The following is a 19,420-nucleotide window of genomic DNA, read 5'->3' as shown; positions in this document are numbered from 1 at the left end:
AGGAGATTTTATGAAGTTCTCTAGCTGAAAATCTGGGAGCAGAGGTCTGGGGGCAATATGCATCCTATAGCTCACACATCCCCCACCCCAACATAGGTTGTTCAATACTATACATGAATCAATGCAGAAATACTTCTAAATATAAAAGACAAAGAATCCATAAAGGAATCACAGAAAGGGTAAAACAATTATGAACCTTAATTTTATAAATTTTATAAATTACATTTATTCCCCTGTCTTTTAGACAACATCCAATAGAAAATATTAACAATTTTGTTACCTTTACTCATCCAGATATTTCAACAAAAGATAATGAAAGGGAGAGAGGGAGAGACTAGTTGCAAAGAAGTAATGCTGCTAACAGCTATATTACTCACCAATACAGAGAATGTTGAAACAAAACCCCTGATGAATAGACTTGTTCACCAACTGATCTGGTGAACTATCAAAACCAACATGACCAGCCAAGGACAAGGCTCGGCAATTCGGCTGCACAAAGGGAAACTGGATTAAATGCCTGAAACACCATTCCTATGTTACACATGGAAAAATACTGCCACATCTAAACAAAATATCAGTCAACATTTTACCAACATGCCTAATGTGTCAATTGGTTCATTTTTTAAAAAAAAATCATCCAAATACAATTCACTCTTGGCAGTGTAAAACATTATGCTGGTATTATGGGTTACTGCTTTTTGATGATGTATTGTAAGTGATGCTTAAATTATCTGTTCCTTTAAAGCAGTTCCTGGACCAGAGCCAATCCCTGTGCCATTGGTTTCCAGTCCCTGGCAATTTTACAGGAAAGAAAGAAACAATTGTACCAAATGCCAGCCACAGATGCTGGCGAAATGTCAGGAATAAACTCTTCTAGAACATGGCCATATAGCCCAAAAAACCCACAAAAAACTATAATTGTACCAAATGATCACAAATGTAATGCTCGTTCCCCATATCAGATAACCTGACAAGCACTGCTTTAAAAGACACATGAAAGCATTACACATCACCATGTGGCTCAGGACATTGGAATTTAAAGATTGGCATTTTACATTTATATTAGGACAGTTCTTCCCTCATGCTTTCATATTTCTATCATTCAACCTCTTTTACTCAAATCTTTTCTGGGTTTTTTAAAAAAATCTCTTCAGGATCTTTCATTATCTGTCCCTTTCTCTTTCTTGGCCAGAATCTTACTTTTACTCCCAACTACAGCAGACTCGCTGAATCAAATAAACTCCTAAGTGCTGACTTTCAAAATTCCCATAGATTAATTGGGTCTATTGCACTATCAACAGGACTGAGGCCTCTTCTTGCACACTTTGTTCTATGTTTCTGACAAGGGAGTGGAGGCTTCCATTTATAGAATTTTAACTTTAATGTGAACACAGGGATAGTTGTGATGCAGAAAACAAAAAGGGTGCAGGAAGCATTGTCAAGGTTTGCTCCATTTTTCAGTTTTAAGTGGCTCCAGACCTTATTACATTTGAAAAATGTTGTTTCTCAAACACCTAGATGAATGCAACACAAAAGTACACAAGTATCTTTTTAAGAACAGCATTTGTATATATGGAAAATATGACTGGGAACATTCAACATTTCACACTAGTATTTCTATGTGGATACATCTTCCTACAGTCCACAAACTATTGGGTTAGACATTGTGATTCGCGGACACCAGGAGGCTGATCTCCTACTTGACAATGGGCTTTGGTGAAACAGAGACAGGTGAGGAATCTGCACTTCTGCTTTCTCTAAACTTCTATGAAAAATGGGGAAAGACCCATTTGTCTCCCCTGAGTCACCTGTGCATTTCAGGGAGAGCCAGGGATTCATCACATTTCATGCTGGTCTTCATAAAAGGAAAGAAGCCTTGTGAATCTCATTTATCCTTGTCTAGCTGAGATACTGATGCTTCCATAACACTAATAATTTCCAGAATGTTAGCCATGTTAATTTGTTGCAGCAAAACTAACAAACAATACTGAGATACCGGAAAGGTTTCACATTTATTATGAAACAAGTTTTAGCAGATCATGCAAAATAATGAAAAATAAAAATTGTTATGTCACAGGACTTTCTGTTTTTTATATTCTAGAATGGTAACATGCTGTGAATGACTTGTAAAATCATTTACTCACCCTCTTTGCACCTTGGTTATCAACTGGTGAGTTAGAGGATGCCCTCATTTCAGCATCAGTTTGAAAGCGCTAGAAAAAAGAAAAACAAGCATTTTAAGGTAAAAGATTAAAGAGCAAAGATCACTAGAAAAAGGTAGGCATTTTGCTATCCATTTCTGAATAAGTATGAAAAGAGATTAAAGTTGAAATTCTCTGTCCACTAACTGGGGCGTGGGAGTAGATCTCACAGAAATCAGGAGGGTTACAAGAAGAGGGTGCTGAAAGTTTCTCATCCCAACCCACGTCCCCAAATTTGAGTGTAATTTTGTCACTGTAGGCTAAAAAAATGTTCTTTTGTAGTATAAAGTGCCAATCTGCAGGATCATAGCTCTGATTCCTGGATTTTTTCAGATCACTTATGGAACCATGTCATAAAAGTGTGGAATTTTCAAATACTCAACACTGGGCCACATGAAGTTCCTGTTCCTGCAGAAGACAACATCAAAGAAAGTCTATGAGTGTATGGATGTAAACATTGAGTGACAAGTGCCCATCATACTCAACTGTGAAGTGGGCATGCCAACTTTCACCATGGAGATTTTGAGATCAAAGATGCAACAAGTTCCTGGAGGCATTCAACAGTGTCAGCTCCTGAAACTGTTAAGCGTATTAATGATCTGATTTTGGCAAATCTCAGCTAAAACAACTGGTGAGGCACTAGTGATATCCCAGGAGCAGTTGATTATTCACAAGCTATCAGCCAAGTGGAAGCTGAAATGTCTGAATGCTGACCAGCAATGAAATTGAGTGGATACCTCCAAGTTGATTTTCAGCATTCTGAGTAATCTAGTGACAACTTTTTGAAACAATTCATCAGTGTTGATAAAACATAGTTACAGTCGGCCCTTCTTATACACAGATTTTTATACACGGATTCAAGCATGCACAGTTTAAAAATGTTCAAAAAAAGTATAAATTTCAAATATCAAACCTTGATTTTCCATTTGTTATAAGAGACACCATTTTGCTATGTCATTATTTTTAATGGGACTTGAGCATCCATGGATTTTGTTATCCACGGGGGATCTTGGAACCAAACCCCAGCGTATAACAAGGCTCCACTGTACATCACTATGATCTGATGACCAGACAACAGTCTTTGCAGTGGTAGCAATTGGGTTCTCCACAGCCAAAGAAATTCAAGACTCAAAGGAAAGGTCATGGCCACAGGTTTTACAATAAGAAAAGTATTTTGATGAGTGACTACATTTGGAAGAGCCAAGCAATTAATTCAGAATAATACTCTAACTTGCTGTGCCAATTAAAAGAGGCACTGACGCAAAAACAGCAACAGAAGCTGCAGAAAGGTGTTCTCTTTTTGCAGGACAATGCAGCTGCTCCTCACATGGCTGGCAAGATTATGGATATTTTGAAAAATTGGAGGTTTGACTTCATAGACCATCCACCCTGCTTATCAGACCTTGCTCCATTTGATTACTTCCTGTTATCAAACCTTAAAAACAGTTTGAAAGGAAGAAATTTTTTGAATGACTCAAAGGTGATCAGACATCAGAATTTGCGGAGGGGAGGGGGGAGGGTTAAAGAAATATGAGGCACTTTCTCAAGTGTGCTGAATTTCAGGGTGAATACATGGAATACATGCAAGTTTCATGGTTCTAGGTCATTTCCTTCTTGTCAGCACCATCTCATATTTCTGAATAAACACGTATGCTACTAAGTTGATTTGAATTAACGGCTTATATCTTGGGAAGTCAAGGTGAGATAGAGGAAGGCTCTCACCACAATAAATGTCATGGCTCAAAGGGGACTTGACTCTGGATTTCCCAAGTCCCAATCCAGCACTATTATCACTACACTGGCTCCAGAAAAATGCCTGTAACATCATAATTTTTTATCGCTTTTATAGATTTTTAACAGCTTTGCCTTAACAAGAAGCCAGTGAAGTTCCAGATCTACAAGTATAAAGATATATCATTAGATGCCAAAGTCAAAATTATCCATGCCATTGTCTTTTTAATTTCTATGTATAGGTGTACAAACTGGACAGTGAGGAAAATCAACCCTCTTGACATGTGATGCTCAAGGAGAGTTCTGTGGATATTGTGGAGTGCCAAAATGGCTAATAAATGGGTCCAATAGTAAAATCAAGGCTATCTTCTTTCTAGAGTGGCAAAATGACTAAGCTGAGGCTATCCTATTTTGAGACAACATGTCTCATTGGAAAAGCCAATCATGCTTGGCAAAACGAAAAACAGTAGGAAAAGATGAAGAGCACATTGCAGATGTATGGACTTATTAAAAGAAGCCACAGCCCTGAACTTAAGAAAGGAGTTATTCTAAACTGGTTTGGGAAGAGCCTTGTGTGTATGTCAAGGGCCACATTCCTCTCAAAGTAGTCTGTTGGGGGACACAGGTCAGCAGAGAATGGAGCCAAAGTCAAAGGTGTGCAGTACCACCATCTCTCTCTTTATCCCTGCCGCCCTCTTCTCTTTCTCTTTCTTTCTGTACATGCTCCAGAAGTAGGGACAGACCATTCTTTCCAAGAGGGTCTTGGAATCAGACCAGTAATGGGGAGCACAGTCTCCTAGATGCTTTTACCCCCAACTCATCCTTTTCTACTGACTCTGCTGGCTAGGGCTGGTGAGAGTTGCCACTCAGCAACTATTGCATCAACAACCTCGTATTGCTCTCCAGAGGCTATTTCATGATAGAACTAAGCCTGAATTCCAAACATTAAGGTACTTTGCATGTTAAATGATGCAAAAACAGTAATGACAGCTGTTTTCATTGCCTAATATAGAAAAAATACAGTTGGTTATTTTTCATTCACATCAACTTAAAAAAATAAAAATCTGAACTCTGTGCCAGAACAAAGTTTGATGAGGGCAATTGTTTCTGCTAGGAAGAGTATGTAACTGAAATAATGTATCTGTAAACAGGATCCTATTACATTACTAATTGTCTTGACGCAAGAATTCTTTACTCCTCAACAATGTTGCAGCTCGCCTAGCAAAAGTACGAAGAAGTCTGTTTATCGTGTCCTTGATCTTCTGCCAAAGAGGATACTTGAAGATGCAAGTTTTAATCTGGAACTTAAGTGTCTACTAGAGATAGTGAAATATACAAGCCTAAACAGCTAAACATCCTGGAACAATCAATGTTTATTTGAATGTTTTCAGTATTAACAAAGCAAATATTAGTAGTTACTTTTTATTACTATTTTCTTATTAACTGAAATTAAAATGCCATTTGACATTTGCCTACAGAACATATATCTTTACAAGTACACTGTGCAACTCATATAAGTACTTCCAATATAAAAAAACCTAAAATCACAGCAAACAGTGACTTAGATTAATGTTTCTTTGATCAGCTACTTCTTCTAATGAATAAAAAGAAAGTTCACACTAATATGTCTACTGTACTGTCCCAAAAATTACAGGACAAAAATATGTTTTGATTACATCCTGCTATTACAATAAAAAGCTACTCATACTAGGTGACTGAAATTCCACATTGTTCAGTTACTTAAGGCTGTCCTTTCCAAACTGGCACCAATTAGTCATCTCCTGGGTGGAGTGGCTACACAGAGCCAGTAGAACTGAATCAGATCCAGATCTGCACAAAGAACAACTCAATATAGGCATTATAAATGCTGTCAGACATTCAGAACTAAAAAAAACCTTCATTGTTTTTGCCTTCTTGTAATTTACTAAATGATCCCAGCTTGAATCTTTAATACAAAAACAATGCCTAGTTCAGACAGCATACAAAGATTCATTCTCATAGAATTCTTGTCATACACACACACACACATTTTAGCATACATCTGAATTCCAAAATCCCCTGCCTTCTAATATTACATTTCTTGATATACTGTAAAAGATTAAGCAATAGTTTGCTCCTGTTGAGAAAGTGAACTGAATACACTTCAAAACTAGGAGGGCATAAAATACAGGCTCAATGATAAGGACCTGATAGGATCCCAATGAAATATAGAAATGGACATTCATAACAATGAACACATGGCTTATATAGTGCAAACCTTAAGTTTAGCAGAATGCTATCAAAATTTTATAATGTTAACAAAAGGCATGTCCTCCTAAGTGTTTTTGAGCAGATGTGCAGACCAACCACAAAATCTGATTCAGATACCAATTCAGAAAATAACTTGATCCAGCTCAACCTGCATCAGAAGCCACCTGATCTTATACTAAGCCAAACCCAAATCATGATGTCTAAATGCACAAGCTTTGTGTCTTCGCTGACCACGACTGATAATGAACAGATAAGTGTATCTATGGGTACAGGCATCTTCCACTTAGTGCTGGCTCTAATGCTGTTCTTGGAAGCTGTGAGTACAATAGTGCTTCCAGAGTAGATGTGGGGATAGAGTTGCCACAAACCCAGATGCCAATTCTGCCCCATATCTACTTTGACAGCACTATTGCAGGGGGTCAATACTATTACCCATATAATCAGAGGTACATTGACTTTAATGTGATATATGCCAAAGTAAAAAAAAAAAAAAAAAAAAAAACAGAGCCATGGTAAAACCTTTCCCTGAGTGACAGCTAAAGCCATCAGTCGCAACTCTCCTCTTTTTTGCCATCGTTTTCCCAGCCGGCTGTTTTCCCTAGATGGAGAGTTTCAGAGAAAATGTGACTATTCCTGAAGAAAAACAGACTGAATACCTGTCTTTCCAGATCGTCCAATCATTTCAGTAAACTTCAGATATTCAGCTTAGATCTAACTTACATTTTTCTGAATCAGCTTGATTCAATATTGGTTCATGATTCATTCGAATCAAAGTCCTAACGCTTAGGATCGCAGTCGAAGGGAAGCTACTCCTGCTTTTTTTCATAGTAAAGCAGTAATTAACAACAATTTAGTCTTCAGAGATTTAAATATACGCTTTAGCAAATTTCTGCATTAAACTGAGATTTCCTGTTCAACTTTTAAAACAGATTTATAATTTTTAAAATGAAAAGTAATTTCATTTTACATAAATGGAGTCTATCTACTTTTACTGCAAATAACTAGACGCTGACCCTGTGAATGTTTACATTAAGTACAATGAAACTTAACTCTCAAAAAGCATATTCAGCCTCTAAAAGGAGACTTCAGTGCAAAGCCATGCCAACGTAAGCCTGATAGTTTTGTGTATGACACAATTCTGGTTTTTTCGACTCATTATAATTAAGATTAACTACTACAGTTCAAATATAGCAGAAAGTTAATCAAATTTCATCAGAAATGAATGTAACTATAAAATGTTGTTTATTGTCACACCAGACTTGTGATGTAACAACATTTAGAGGACAAAGCTATAACCATTCAAAAGAAAGCCCCACTTATTTTAATTGCCTTCTTCCAAAGAAAGTGTGCATGTTGCTACTTTAACTACTTTTCTTTTAAGCAATACACCTCCCCTTAGGGCCTTTTCATTAGTTACCATTTCAATTAATTAATTTTCCTTTTTAATTTATTATCATTATTATTAAACTTTATTTATATAGCACTGCAATAATCATATGTATGGCGATTTAAAAAAGTTAAAATAAACAAATAAATAAGACCTTTGGGAAATAGATGCAAAGCAATGCACACAGGCCAGTGTCCTACTAATCCAACTACTTGGACCTCTCTACATTACTGCGTGATAACAAACAACCTACAAACATACTCTGATTTCATTACGCGTTCTCTGTAGAAATCATTTCAAAGCTTCATGGAGAGCAAAATCACGCAATTTCTGCATTTATACAGTAAGGAGATTGAGAGAGAAAAGCACTTGGGATCTGGTGACTTCAAGGAAGTATGCAAGGAACAGAGGGGTGTTGGTTTATTTGCTTAAAGGCAGGAGAATAGTCTTTAAAAGGTTAGAAGTGAAGTGTCACAGGCTAAGGATTGCTTGTTTTCAGGAATGGCCCAAAGGAAATTGGGATGTGAAGGGAAAGCCCCAGAGAAGGCAAACACTTTGAGCATAGGTGAATTCACATGAATCAGGGAGTTGCGCAGCCCTCCAAATGCTGTTGCACTGCGACTCCCAGGATTACGTCCCACTGCCTATGCTAGCTGGGACTGATGGGAATTGCAGTCCAAGGGTATCTGCAGGGCCATATGATCCCACTGTAAATGCAAACTGAAGATATGCGTTAAGGGCCTGGCAGGTACAACAGAAGCGATGACTAATGCACAAGACACCTCTCCTGCATCACCATAGTCTCTACATGAGGTTTGCTAAGATGTGGATTCATGGTTACGTTGGGCAGGTAAGAAAGCTGGTCCTTCAGCATTTGCTGATGTCTAGACCACAAATAGCTGATGAAGAGATCTGCTTTTAATAAAAGTAATGAAGCATACCAGGCTCCAATCTATCCAAATGAGAGCTGAAACTGACCATTCCAGCAGCCCTTTGCTTGGGGAGCCTGGAGAGACTGATAGATAGACCTCTTTGGTTAATGACTGCTGTTGCCCTTGCTGCCTCCTTCCCAGCTCACCCCCAAGCCCTCTGGCCCCTACTCGGGTCCTGCAGACCCTGGCCTCCTTGAGATAAGTCTATCCATCTGCATGTGGCCTTCCTACTCTGGGAAATGTAGTGTGCTGAGACACTGAGCCTCCTCTGTCAGAGAGAGCTCTGGGGCCGCAATGAACTACGATTCCCAGAATCCCCTCGAAGCGGCGTCGAACGGGGCTGTTTCTCCCGCGCAAACGCAGCCCATTGGACCGCCGCCCTAAACAGAGAGAAAAAACCGTTGGGATTGGAAAGGGGTTCCCCTCCAACGGCCGCGCATGCGCCCCTCCCTCCCTCCCTCCCTCCCTGGCTCGCGCCGGACTCACCAACTGCCGCGCCTCGTCGGAGGAGGCCATGGCATTAGGGGGGAGGGGTCACCGCGCGCCAAAGAGGACGAAGAGAGAGCGAGGAAGGAGGGGCAGCAGCAGCAGCACCGATCTCCCGACTCCAACGCCAACAGCTGGAATGCCTGAGAGGAGGAGGAGACGCCTCGCTGAGGAGTGGGCGGGGAGGGAGGCTCCGCCAATCAGGTTTCGACAGGCGGAGAGGAGCCTCCGAGGGGGAGGGGCCTACGTCCGAATGGGCGTGGCGAGAGAGGGGCGTGGCCCGCCTGACGGGCGAAGGGGCGGGGCTAGCGTCTCCCCATCGCGCGGGCTCATTATGAAGGTCCAAAAGCTCTAACTGCCCCAAGGCTCAGTGCTAGGGAATCTTGGGAGCTGTAGTTTCTTGTGGCACCAGAGCGCTCCCTAACAGAGAAGGTTAAATGTCTCACCAAATTACAGTTTCCAAGAGGCCATCCCAGTCTAACACTCTGGCTCTCTTCAGAAAAGGTCCAGAACACACCACAGGACTAGTCCAGTCTGAGCTCAGTGCTAGGGAATTCTGGGAACTGTAGTTTTGTGAGACATTCGTCCCTTCTCTGTCAGAGAGCCCTGGTGCAACAGTAAACTACAATTCCCAGAGTTCCCTAGCACTGAGCCAGGGCAGTTAAAGCGGTCTTAAAATGGACTATTTTCTGCAACGTGTTTTGGAGCGTTAAATTTGTTTTAATTATTGTAGCCATTTAATTGTTTTAATATACTGTCTTTGTTATGTTGTGATGCTTTTGTAATGCTGTAAGCCGCCTTGAGTCCCAGCCTTGGGAGAAGGACGGGACATAAATAACAGTTTTTGTGGGTTTTTGGAGCTATGTGGCCATGTTCTAGAAGACTTTATTCCTGACGTTTTGCCAGCAGCTGTGGCTGGCATCTTCAGACTAATAATAATAGTAATGATACACAGGCACAAGACCCTGGTGAATGTGGAAAAACCGCAAATAACTAAAACGCCACGTTTTTACCCGAGAGGACACCTCTCTAGGAATCTCTAGGTCCTCCAGCGCAACTCTGTGGTCAACGTCCGGCAAACATTTGACCATAGGACTGCACTGGAGGCGCTACAAAGGCCTAGCAGGGTATTCTCCCTAGGAACCTCTAGGTCTTTCGGGGCAACTTTGAGTTAGTTGACCATAGAGTAGCGCTGGAGGACCTAGAGATTCCTAGAGCGGACACACGAATCAAACCCGTGAATAATCAATCATAACAATAGGCCCCGCCCCTTTGGGTGGCATCACGTGGGCGGGGTGGCGGTGATTGACGGCGGGGAAGAGGAGGAGGAGGGCGGGCCGAGGGCGCGCGCGGGAGGGCCTTTAATATTAAGCCGAGGAGGGCGAGGGATGAGGCGATGGCGGAGGGCGACGCAGCGGCGCTGAGGGCGTCGTCGTCGTCGTCTCGGTCGTGGCGAGGATGGAGGCGCCGAGCCAGGCGTCGTTGCTGCGGTTCCTGTCGGAGCGAGGCGGCCGGGCGCCCAACTCGGAGCTGCTGGAGCACTTCCGCGCCTCCCTGGAGTCCCCGGAGCCCCAGCGCCGAGCCTTGGCCCGGCAGCGCTTCAAGGAGATGGTCAACGCCGTGGCCACCGTCAGGCAGGAGCCCGGCTCCGGGGCCAAGTACGTCCAGCTGCGCAAGAAGTACCTCAGGAACAGCAGCAACGCCGAGCACGCCGTCCCCGCTAACAACGCCCCTCCTCCTCCGCCAGGGTCTCCGAGGGGAAGAGATGAGGGGGAAGCGGCGCCAGGGCAGCCAGAGGGGAGGACGGAGGGGCGCCCCGTGATCGCTGGGGCCGAAGATGAAGCTCAAGGGCGGGAAGGGGAGGCGGAGGCGGCGGCCAAGGAGGAACGCGGAGCCCTGGCGACGGCGGCGGCGGCGACCCCTCCGCGTGGCGGGAGGAAGGCCTTCCTGGAGCGGAGGGCGCTGGGCAGCTCCCCTCAGATGAAGCTCGGGGGCCGGGACTCGGACTGCGCCTCGGTGGCCTCGTCTTCGGCGGAGGAGGAGGGCAACGGCGGGGGCTCGGTGGCGCTGGACCCGCTGGAGCACGCCTGGATGCTCTCGGCCTCGGAGGGCCGCTGGGAGAGCCTGGAGGCGCTGCTGGGCTGCGAGCCCTCTCTGCTGGGGAAGCGGGACTTCGTGACGGGCTTCAGCTGCCTCCACTGGGCCGCCAAGCTGGGCCGGGCGGAGCTGCTGGCGCTGCTGGTGACCTTCGCCCGGCGCAGGGGCCTCTCGGTGGACATCAACGCCCGCACGGCCGCCGGCTACACCGCCCTCCACCTGGCCGCCCTCCACGGGCACCTCGAGGTCGTCAAGCTCCTGGTGGGCGCCTACGACGCCGACGTCGAGCTCCGCGACTACAGCGGCAGGAAGGCCGCGCACTACCTGGGCGGCCGGGGAGGGGCCTCGGAGGGGCTGCGGGGGCTGGTCGGCGGGGAGGAGGAGGAGGAGGAAGGGGCCGGGACGGAGGCCCCCGGCGGGCGGTGGCGCCTCTCCCGCGTCCTCCCGGCCCAGCTCCTGGCCTCCCGCCTGCCCCACCTCCACCTCCACGGGGAGGAAGCCGAGGGCGCCGGCGGGGAGGCGCGGGAGCTCAGCAGGAAGGGCTCCGGCGGCGGCAGGAGGAGCAAGCCCCGGCTCAACAAGGTCCGCTTCCGCACCCAGATCATCCACACCACCCCTTCCTTCCGGGGGGAGGCCCAGGAGGACCCGGCAGCGGCGGCGGAGGAGGAGGAGGAGGAGGAAGGGCCCCAGGAGCGGCCCCTCAAGGGCTCCTTCAAGCTCAGGCCCAAGTCCAACGTCTTCGGGTAGAGAACGGAGCCCCGGCAGGCTGCCTCTTGCCACTGGATGGGCCGCGATGGCTCCCCCGATCCTTGGATGCCCCTTGAACTGGAGGGAGGGCCCTAAGGGCATCCGTTGCTTCTTGCACCTGGGGAGGGCCGGGTGGCAAAGGATCCCTGTTTACCCTTTGAAGAGGAGGATCCTGAAAGTATTAACTACTTGTACCTGGATAGGATGGCAAGCTATCCCTGGCTTCAGCTGCCCTTAAATTATCCTCTGAGGAGCAGGGTATCCATTGCTCCTACCTGGAAAGGACGGGGTGGCAAACTAAGGGACATTTGGGGGGGGAGGACCCTGAGGGCATTCACTGCTTGCTGTGATGGGATCGGAGGGCAAACTGCCCCTTAAACTCTCCTCTGGGCAGGAGGAGGGTCATCCGTTGCCAACACACACAGAGAGAGGGCTACAAGGGGGAACGCCCCAGGGACCCTTCTCCAGGGGAGCTAATAGGTCATGGTGCTGTTTGTGCCTCTTGGTTTACAATGTAAGGTGCCCAGGGTCCTCAGTTCTTACGCAGGTCAAGTTTTCTCTCTCTTTGCCCCGTAGGCGTTTGGTAGGATGTTTCCAGAGTGTTTCTTTCCACACTCAAGCACTGAACATGTATGTGTGCAATCTGTAACGCTGTAGCCTTGGATAAGGTGGGGGCCAATGCCTTTAACCATGGGGAAAGGGGTGGCACATAGAAAACAAGCATACTGGTGTGACATGGAGGTTTTAGTTCTTCTTTGTAGAATCTTGCTTTCTACATGTATACATTTGACATCTTTTTTGTTTTGTTTTTTGCCACTGGAGTCTAAGTATGTGGAAGTGGTTTACCACACAATGGTTTACTCCACTTGTTAAGGCCAGATTGCACATTCATAGCCAATGTGTGGTTCATTCCCCATGTTTGAAGAGAGAAATACAAGGGTGAGAGGCATTTATAGAGGTAGCTAAGTGATCATGCAGGGAGGCTAACTGATAGCACACACCGCTATCAGTTCTCCTTTGCAAGCACCTGAAATTGGTGGTTAAAAGGCAAACATTTGCCTGAAGAGGTTGGGAAAGGGCCAAGCCCTAGTCCTCTCTCTCTCTCTCTCTTGCAGGTGCCTTCCTTGTCCACTCTCCTCATCACATGTTACAGTTACAAGGGAAATACAGTTTGGGGGATTCTGTTAGTCCTAAGGGACATTTTTCATAGCATACATACATTTGGAAAAACAATGTTCATGAAACGCTTGTGAATTGTTACAGTGCTAATATGTAAGACTTTTCGGGAGGTCTAGAAAGGGAACTTTCCCCACGTTTATCTAGTGCTATTGTTTATCATTTATTTGTTCAAAGTGGAGGACATTTCATTCCAAAGGTCTGGGCAGGATTTGTTTTTTAAAAAGTCTTTTAGAGGGATGCTAAATGGTTCTCTCATCACTGAAACACACTTACTCTGATCCAGAGATCAGACTGGTAAGCCCAGGGACATAGTGCTTATAAGTGCACATGAGGATCACTATGGAGAAAAATATAGGAGTCCCACGTGCATCATTGTGCTTTCCGTAGTGGTAGAATTCAGAGATACAACCATGTAAATCTGTAGAATCAGCATGTAGAGAGATCTTGTAGCACCTTTGAAACTAATTTAAAAGAAAGGAGTTGGCAGTAAGCTTTCGTAGACTTCAGTCTACTTCCTCAGAGGCATTTGAGGAATGCCTCTGAGGAAGTAAAAGTCAACAAAAGCTCATGCTGCCAACTTCTGTCTTTCAAGTTAGTCTCAAAGGTGCTACAAGATGTCTACATGCGTTAGTGTTGTCACCTTTATAGACTTATGTATGAGAGTACAATATGTTACACATGGAAAGCTAAAAGCACACAGATCAATTGCTGCCATCTGTTACCTAAGACAGTTCCTTTAGTTTTGTCTTGCTTAGCAAGTAAGTTACTCAACGATTCCTTTCTTAAAATAACGATAATGAATTAAATGTGTTAGAAAAGTAACAACAGAGCAACACTCTGTAGCTTGAAAATTAATATATTTTTATTTTACTTTAAAGAAATACTAAGAATGATGTTTGCGCAGAAGTCACTAGCATCAAAAAGTTATGGTCAATAAGCTCTCCAAAGAATACTTTCACTTCAAAGAGTAAGGAATTGGGAGCTGGTCTTCCACTGCTGCTGGTATGAATTTAATCATCAAATGTTGCCAAATAAAAGCAAGACTTGCTAAGGCAAGGTTTCTCAATTAGTTCATCCGACACTTTCTTAAGCTGATCAAGAGCCATGGATGTAAGCAGTGACTGTTTCTGAAAGCATCTTTGGACATTATCGCATGAAGCTACATAAACTGCAGGAGGGCTTTTCTGTGCCCTCTTACTGTGCCAGGTCAACTTTCTTTTTAGAAATTGTACTAAACAGGAAACAGGTATTTCCATCAACCCTTTAACAATCCACAAGTTGGGTGTTGCTTTTTTTGGAACATTATGATACTTATTTATAAATGGGAGGATGGAAAACTTTGTGTTGTTGATGCTTTTTAAAAACACAATGCCAAAAATATTTTGATAGTGGTCAGGCAAATGCTAATAATTCAGATTGTGTACATAGACACCTAACTGATACTTTGTAAAGTCCTTAGTGAAAAAAACAAAATCATGAAGCACACAGCTTGATATAAAATCTTAAAACACTAAACTGGTGCTTCTTTGTGCATACAAGGCAGAAAAAAAGCAAACGCATTCTTGATTTTTAATTTAAAAGTTGTAATTAAATGTGCCTTTGGTTAAATATTACAAACTGCAAAGAAAGGGGTATGTGGAGCACTCCTGCTCACATTTCAGTAGGGTCATAAGGCCAGTGGCCTTCCTTGTCTTTCTGCCAACATGGAACTTGTAGCAAAGTAAAGGTTCCAAAGCGTCAGTGCTGCACTACAGCGCCAGAAGTTTAATCTTGTAGCAGAGAAAATAGAGTTTGATTATTCTGCAGCGCAGAATACTGTCTGATATATAATATCTTTACTGACTTCTTTAAAATCTCAATGTTGCTAACTAGGTGTTGTCCAAGAAAGATATGTTCTACACTATTTTGTTTTTAAACATTTGTTGTCGGCCATATTTAAACTACTGGTATAGCTGACAAAAGGGTGTATTTTTGTAGGTACTGTCTGTTTAAATGTTGATGTAAGAGTTGCTCTGATAATTGTAGAGACCATTTGGAAGTCTACATCACTTAAATTGTTGAAGTTCATTTTGCTGTAGCTATTTTCACTAGGTAAGGGCTCTGTTGTAGACTAGTGACACAGGACCTGGTTCCTGACTTATGCGACCTCACATCATATTTTGTTGTTGTAGTGAGCCTTCAGGTTGTTTCTCATTTGTGGCAACCTTAAGGCGAACCCATCACAGGTTTTTTTTTTTTTTTGGCAAGATTTATAGAAATGGCGGGGTTGTCTTTGCCTTCCTCTGAGGCTGAGATTGTGACTTGTTCAGTGTCACCCAGTGGGTTACCATGGCTGGGTGGGGATTCAGACCCTGGTCTCCAGAGTCATAGTCCAACCCTCAAATCACTACAACATATCAAAGTATACACTTCCAAAAGGTGACTAATAAAAGCCAGTGATGTTTTAGTTCCATGTACTAAATGTATACTTTGGGTGGGATGTATACAAAGGGCTGCCTCTTCACAGTGACAAGTGTGTGCACAAAAAAATAAATTTATGGTTTGGGTGGGATGTATACAAAGGTCCCTTCTTCCACAACAAAGACTGATGGGTTGTAACTGCACATGATGATCCATTCCTATTGATAGTACATTCCATAGAGGTGAGCCAGAGAGATGTAACAAATAATAAGAGTTTTTATTTGTATCTTCCCGCCTCTCCCAATGGATCGAGACAGGATCACAACAGAGGTAAAAACACTTGTAATATTACAACATAATTACAATTAAAACCACAGCTAAAAACAGAAAACAGTCATCAGTCAGTCAGGGGGTCAGGTGCTCTCGATCTGTAACACTGGTCTTCATAAAAGGTCAGGAGGAATAGCTCTGTCTTTAAGGCCTTCTTGAAAATCTTCAAGGATGTAACAAAGCGAGTCTCCACTGGGAGTCCGTTCCATAGGAGCAGCTATACTGAAAGCTGTGGTATCTTGGGAAGGGACACGCCACTTTGTGCTTTCTCACGGTCTTTATTTTGCAAGCTGAATGAAAATTCAGTTTTATTTTCAAAAGCTGTGTAGTCTAGCTTGAAGAATAGAGCTTCCGTCTGAACAATCAGAAATTTTTTGCTTGAGGTACAGTTAGATTCCAAACTCGAACTGGAAAAATCCTGTGATCTTGTTGCTTGATATGGCTGAGAATTCTTCGTGATGGAAGGCAATGATGCGGATGTTGACGGTTTCTGGTCCATGGTGGCTGCTAGAGCTCTGGCAACATCAACGACAATAGCCACCTCACAGTTGTTCCTCATTATTTATTTGCAGCTTCCACCTTGGCACAGACAGCGTCCATGGCGGCCCGCTCCTCCAGTCGCCTCTGTTTCTTCTCCTTGCCTTTATTTGACTTCCTTCCTATGGCGCCTCCTCCTCAGAAATGTATGACGCCATTTTTAATACATATTTATATAGGTGCATCAAGGTGGCTACTGCACCTTGATGCAAGGTGGCTACTGCTACTTGCACAACTAAGGTAGAAGGAGGCTAGCAATGGTATTTAGCCACATTCAGCATTTACAGATAACCAGCACACAACTTACTTTCCCATAATGGGGAAAATTTTTGTTTTACCTATTGATTTTACATTTTGTGTAGTCACTGTTATTTTTTAAAAGAAAAAAATATATATCACTTCAAAACCTTTGTTTGAAGAAAACTATTTTTATTGGTACTTGTGAATTAACTGGTGTATTAATACTAAATGTGAGTAATGTTGTACAAAACACATGATTTGTTATGGTGGTACGAAACTGGAGCACTTGGGTATAATTTTATAGTAAAAGCTAAAAAAAAAGTTAACTGTTTTTGAAGAAGTATGAAATGAGATTAAAGCTGAAATCTTATGTCCACTAACTTGAGAGTAAGTCCCACAGAAACTGGGAGGAATATTTCTGAAGAAATACGTATTCTATTAAATTGTAATTTTTGTTACCTTTATGCCAGGATGAGGTATATTTGTCCACAGCTGTATTGACAAACACTTTAATATGTGCCTGAATGAATGGTTAAGTGAAAAATCATGGTAAAATCACCTTTCTTTTAATAAATAAAGTGTCACAGTTTTCTGTGTTGTAAAATTATGTTTGACTGGTGTCTTTCTTTCTGCTAATAATGGCCCACAAGACTGATATTCAGAGGCTGGAGAAGGATCCAATTTAGAATTTGTAATGCTTAACTTAAATGCATCATAAACTTTGTTCTTGCTTATATACATGAGAAGCTTCACTTAAATCCATGATAGATGGGAAATACGCAATGTAATTGTGTCACTCTGTGTAAACATATAAAGCATGTTACAGGACTGCATACAGGATTGTTTTTATGCTATAAATCTATCTTAAAAATCAGTCTTCAAGTCAACTTCAGAGAAAGGGAGACCTTGTTGCAGAGGAATTTCTAATCCTCTCCCTTCCTTAATTTCTCTTCATGAATCAATGCACAGTTTCCTTGCATTTTCACAACTGCCTACAACTGCTACAAAGACATTTTCAAACAAGTTTAATATCACAGGTTTCCTTGGCACAATAAAGTCAAGTTCATACTACATACTGTATTACAAACATGAAAAGAGCCATGCTGGAGCAAAGTAAAGATCTGTCTAGTCTTGTTTTCTGTATACTTTTCTTAGAAGGGCAGCAATTTCAAGTAAAATTTAGAAGTGATTTGTTTTTTAGCCTTTTTTCTTTGAAGATAGATTACGCTTGATTATGAACTAACACCCCTAGTTTTTAGCAGGCATTTGGTTTAACAAGATTCGAGTATACATCTTAAAAGTGTGCTTAAGTGTCAATTAGTTATTAAACCAAAATGTGTGAGAAAAATATTTCCTAAAATGTAGGGAATAAATAAATCAATAAAATAAGGGGATAGCAAAGTACTTGTATGTGTTGATAGCTGAATCTCTTCCTAGTGTGTAGAACGTAAAGTTTCTAAAGAACATGAAACTATAATTCATTTTACCGTATATACTTGACTATAAGTCAACCTCATGTATAATTCAAGGGCAGATTTTGGGAGCCAAAATTACGGATTTTGATATGACCCATGGATAAATCGAAGGTAAAAGTTGGGGGCATTTAACAAAGGATGTAAAGGATGGTTCAAAGGAAAATGATGCCCAAGAACTTAGATCATTTTGGCAGGCATAACTGTTTGTGCTCATCCTAAAGACTGGATGGATGAGAGAGTAGAGGGGATCCATGCTTCTTTTTGGTGCTTCCAGGATGGATGAAGCTCTCGCCTTTTACCACTCTATTCAGAGAAAGGGGATGGCTCCTTTTTTTGTATATAAGAGTTAAGTACTTACATTGACCCATGGACTCAAGTTGGGTCAAGTTTTTTGGGTCAATTTTTTGACTAAAATTTCAATAATAATAATAATAATAATAATAATAATATACAAGCTATTCCAGGAAAAAATAATTTTCCTTCCTTCCCACACCTGGCTGGTGGCAATGCAAACAGACTGAGATAGAAGTCAATAAATCCCTAGTTCCAATCTTAACCATTGCCTTGAATACAGATTTCTTAGGCAATTCCTTCATTCCATCTCTCACCACATCTAAAATATGGGGGAATAAGAATTTATAGTAAGGATGGGGAACTTCACACCATGAGTTGAATCTAGATCTTCTGGGGTCCCAGTTCAAACACTGGGATTTCCCAGAAAGCTACATGCCTTCCTCCTGGCACCATTGTTTGCTAGCTTCCCAGCACACACACTTTTATGCGCAGAGTTTTAAATGCCTTTCCTAAGACTTAATCACTGCCACAAAGAGCCTTAACCTGAAACATGCTGCTATTTTTGGTTCTACCCTTTTTGCCTTTAGCCCTGGCCACTACTCGAATGTGGCCTTACCATCATTTCACTTAAATTGGGCCACAGACTGAAAAAGGGTCCCCACTGGCTCTTTGTAGAGATTCTAAACATAAGGATTACAAGCTGGATAATATATAGTCAAAAGTCTCCTAGTGTTAACCTCCAACACAGTTTCTAATCAGTTTTATTTCAAGCTTTGGAAAAGAAGTCGACTCTTATGCTTGTAAGAGACTGCAAATATTTGAGGTCATTTGATAGTGGTAAATAATTTACAACAAAACAGAACTCATGTTAAATTCCAGACCAAAAGCACTGATTAATGCATTGCAAGAATTTGCTGGGACACAGATAAACCAATTCCTGGAATGCTGATGGTGGCTATTGGCTTGTCAGAAATCAAGAAGAGGAATGTTGTAAATTACCTTCTTTTAAAAGGAAAATGAACATAATGCATTTTTCTCCTTCTTGCCTCATAATCTTTATTGCTGACCCTTCTATACCCCAAAGACAGTTTCTGCTGTGACACAAGTCAGCGTGTATATCTATGGCAGAATCCT

The 19,420-nt window shown here is 42.5% G+C and overlaps 2 protein-coding genes across 8 annotated transcripts in view; one reads left to right on the top strand and one right to left on the bottom strand.

The window, feature by feature from the left end:
• LOC149319241 (septin-10-like) overlaps positions 1-9,203 on the bottom strand; it is a 38,209-nt gene extending 29,006 nt beyond the window's left edge. For 2 of the 7 annotated variants that reach the window (XM_089511345.1, XM_089511349.1), the window contains exons 1-3: positions 8,988-9,201; positions 2,145-2,213; positions 378-489 (exon numbers count right to left, since the gene is read on the bottom strand). In XM_089511345.1, coding sequence (XP_089367471.1) covers positions 378-489; positions 2,145-2,213; positions 8,988-9,017 — 211 coding nt within the window. In that variant the 5' untranslated portion in view covers positions 9,018-9,201. Of the gene's footprint in view, positions 1-377; positions 490-2,144; positions 2,214-7,830; positions 8,914-8,987 lie in introns of those variants that run through there. The other 5 variants (XM_089511346.1, XM_089511352.1, XM_089511348.1 and 2 more) reach the window with 5 other exon arrangements.
• A 1,170-nt stretch (positions 9,204-10,373) lies between these two features.
• Positions 10,374-17,091, top strand: LOC149319240 (ankyrin repeat domain-containing protein SOWAHC-like). Its single transcript, XM_089511344.1, has one exon. It carries the CDS (start codon positions 10,446-10,448, stop codon positions 11,829-11,831), a length of 1,386 nt encoding a protein of 461 aa, XP_089367470.1. The 5' UTR covers positions 10,374-10,445; the 3' UTR covers positions 11,832-17,091.
• The last annotated feature ends 2,329 nt before the right edge of the window (positions 17,092-19,420 follow it).

This window comes from Sceloporus occidentalis, unplaced genomic scaffold (assembly GCF_023333645.1).
Source record: "Sceloporus occidentalis isolate IW3139 unplaced genomic scaffold, rSceOcc1.0.p SCAF_2, whole genome shotgun sequence".
NCBI classification, from domain to species: Eukaryota; Metazoa; Chordata; class Lepidosauria; order Squamata; family Phrynosomatidae; genus Sceloporus; species Sceloporus occidentalis.
This window is presented reverse-complemented; position numbering and strand designations above follow the sequence as displayed.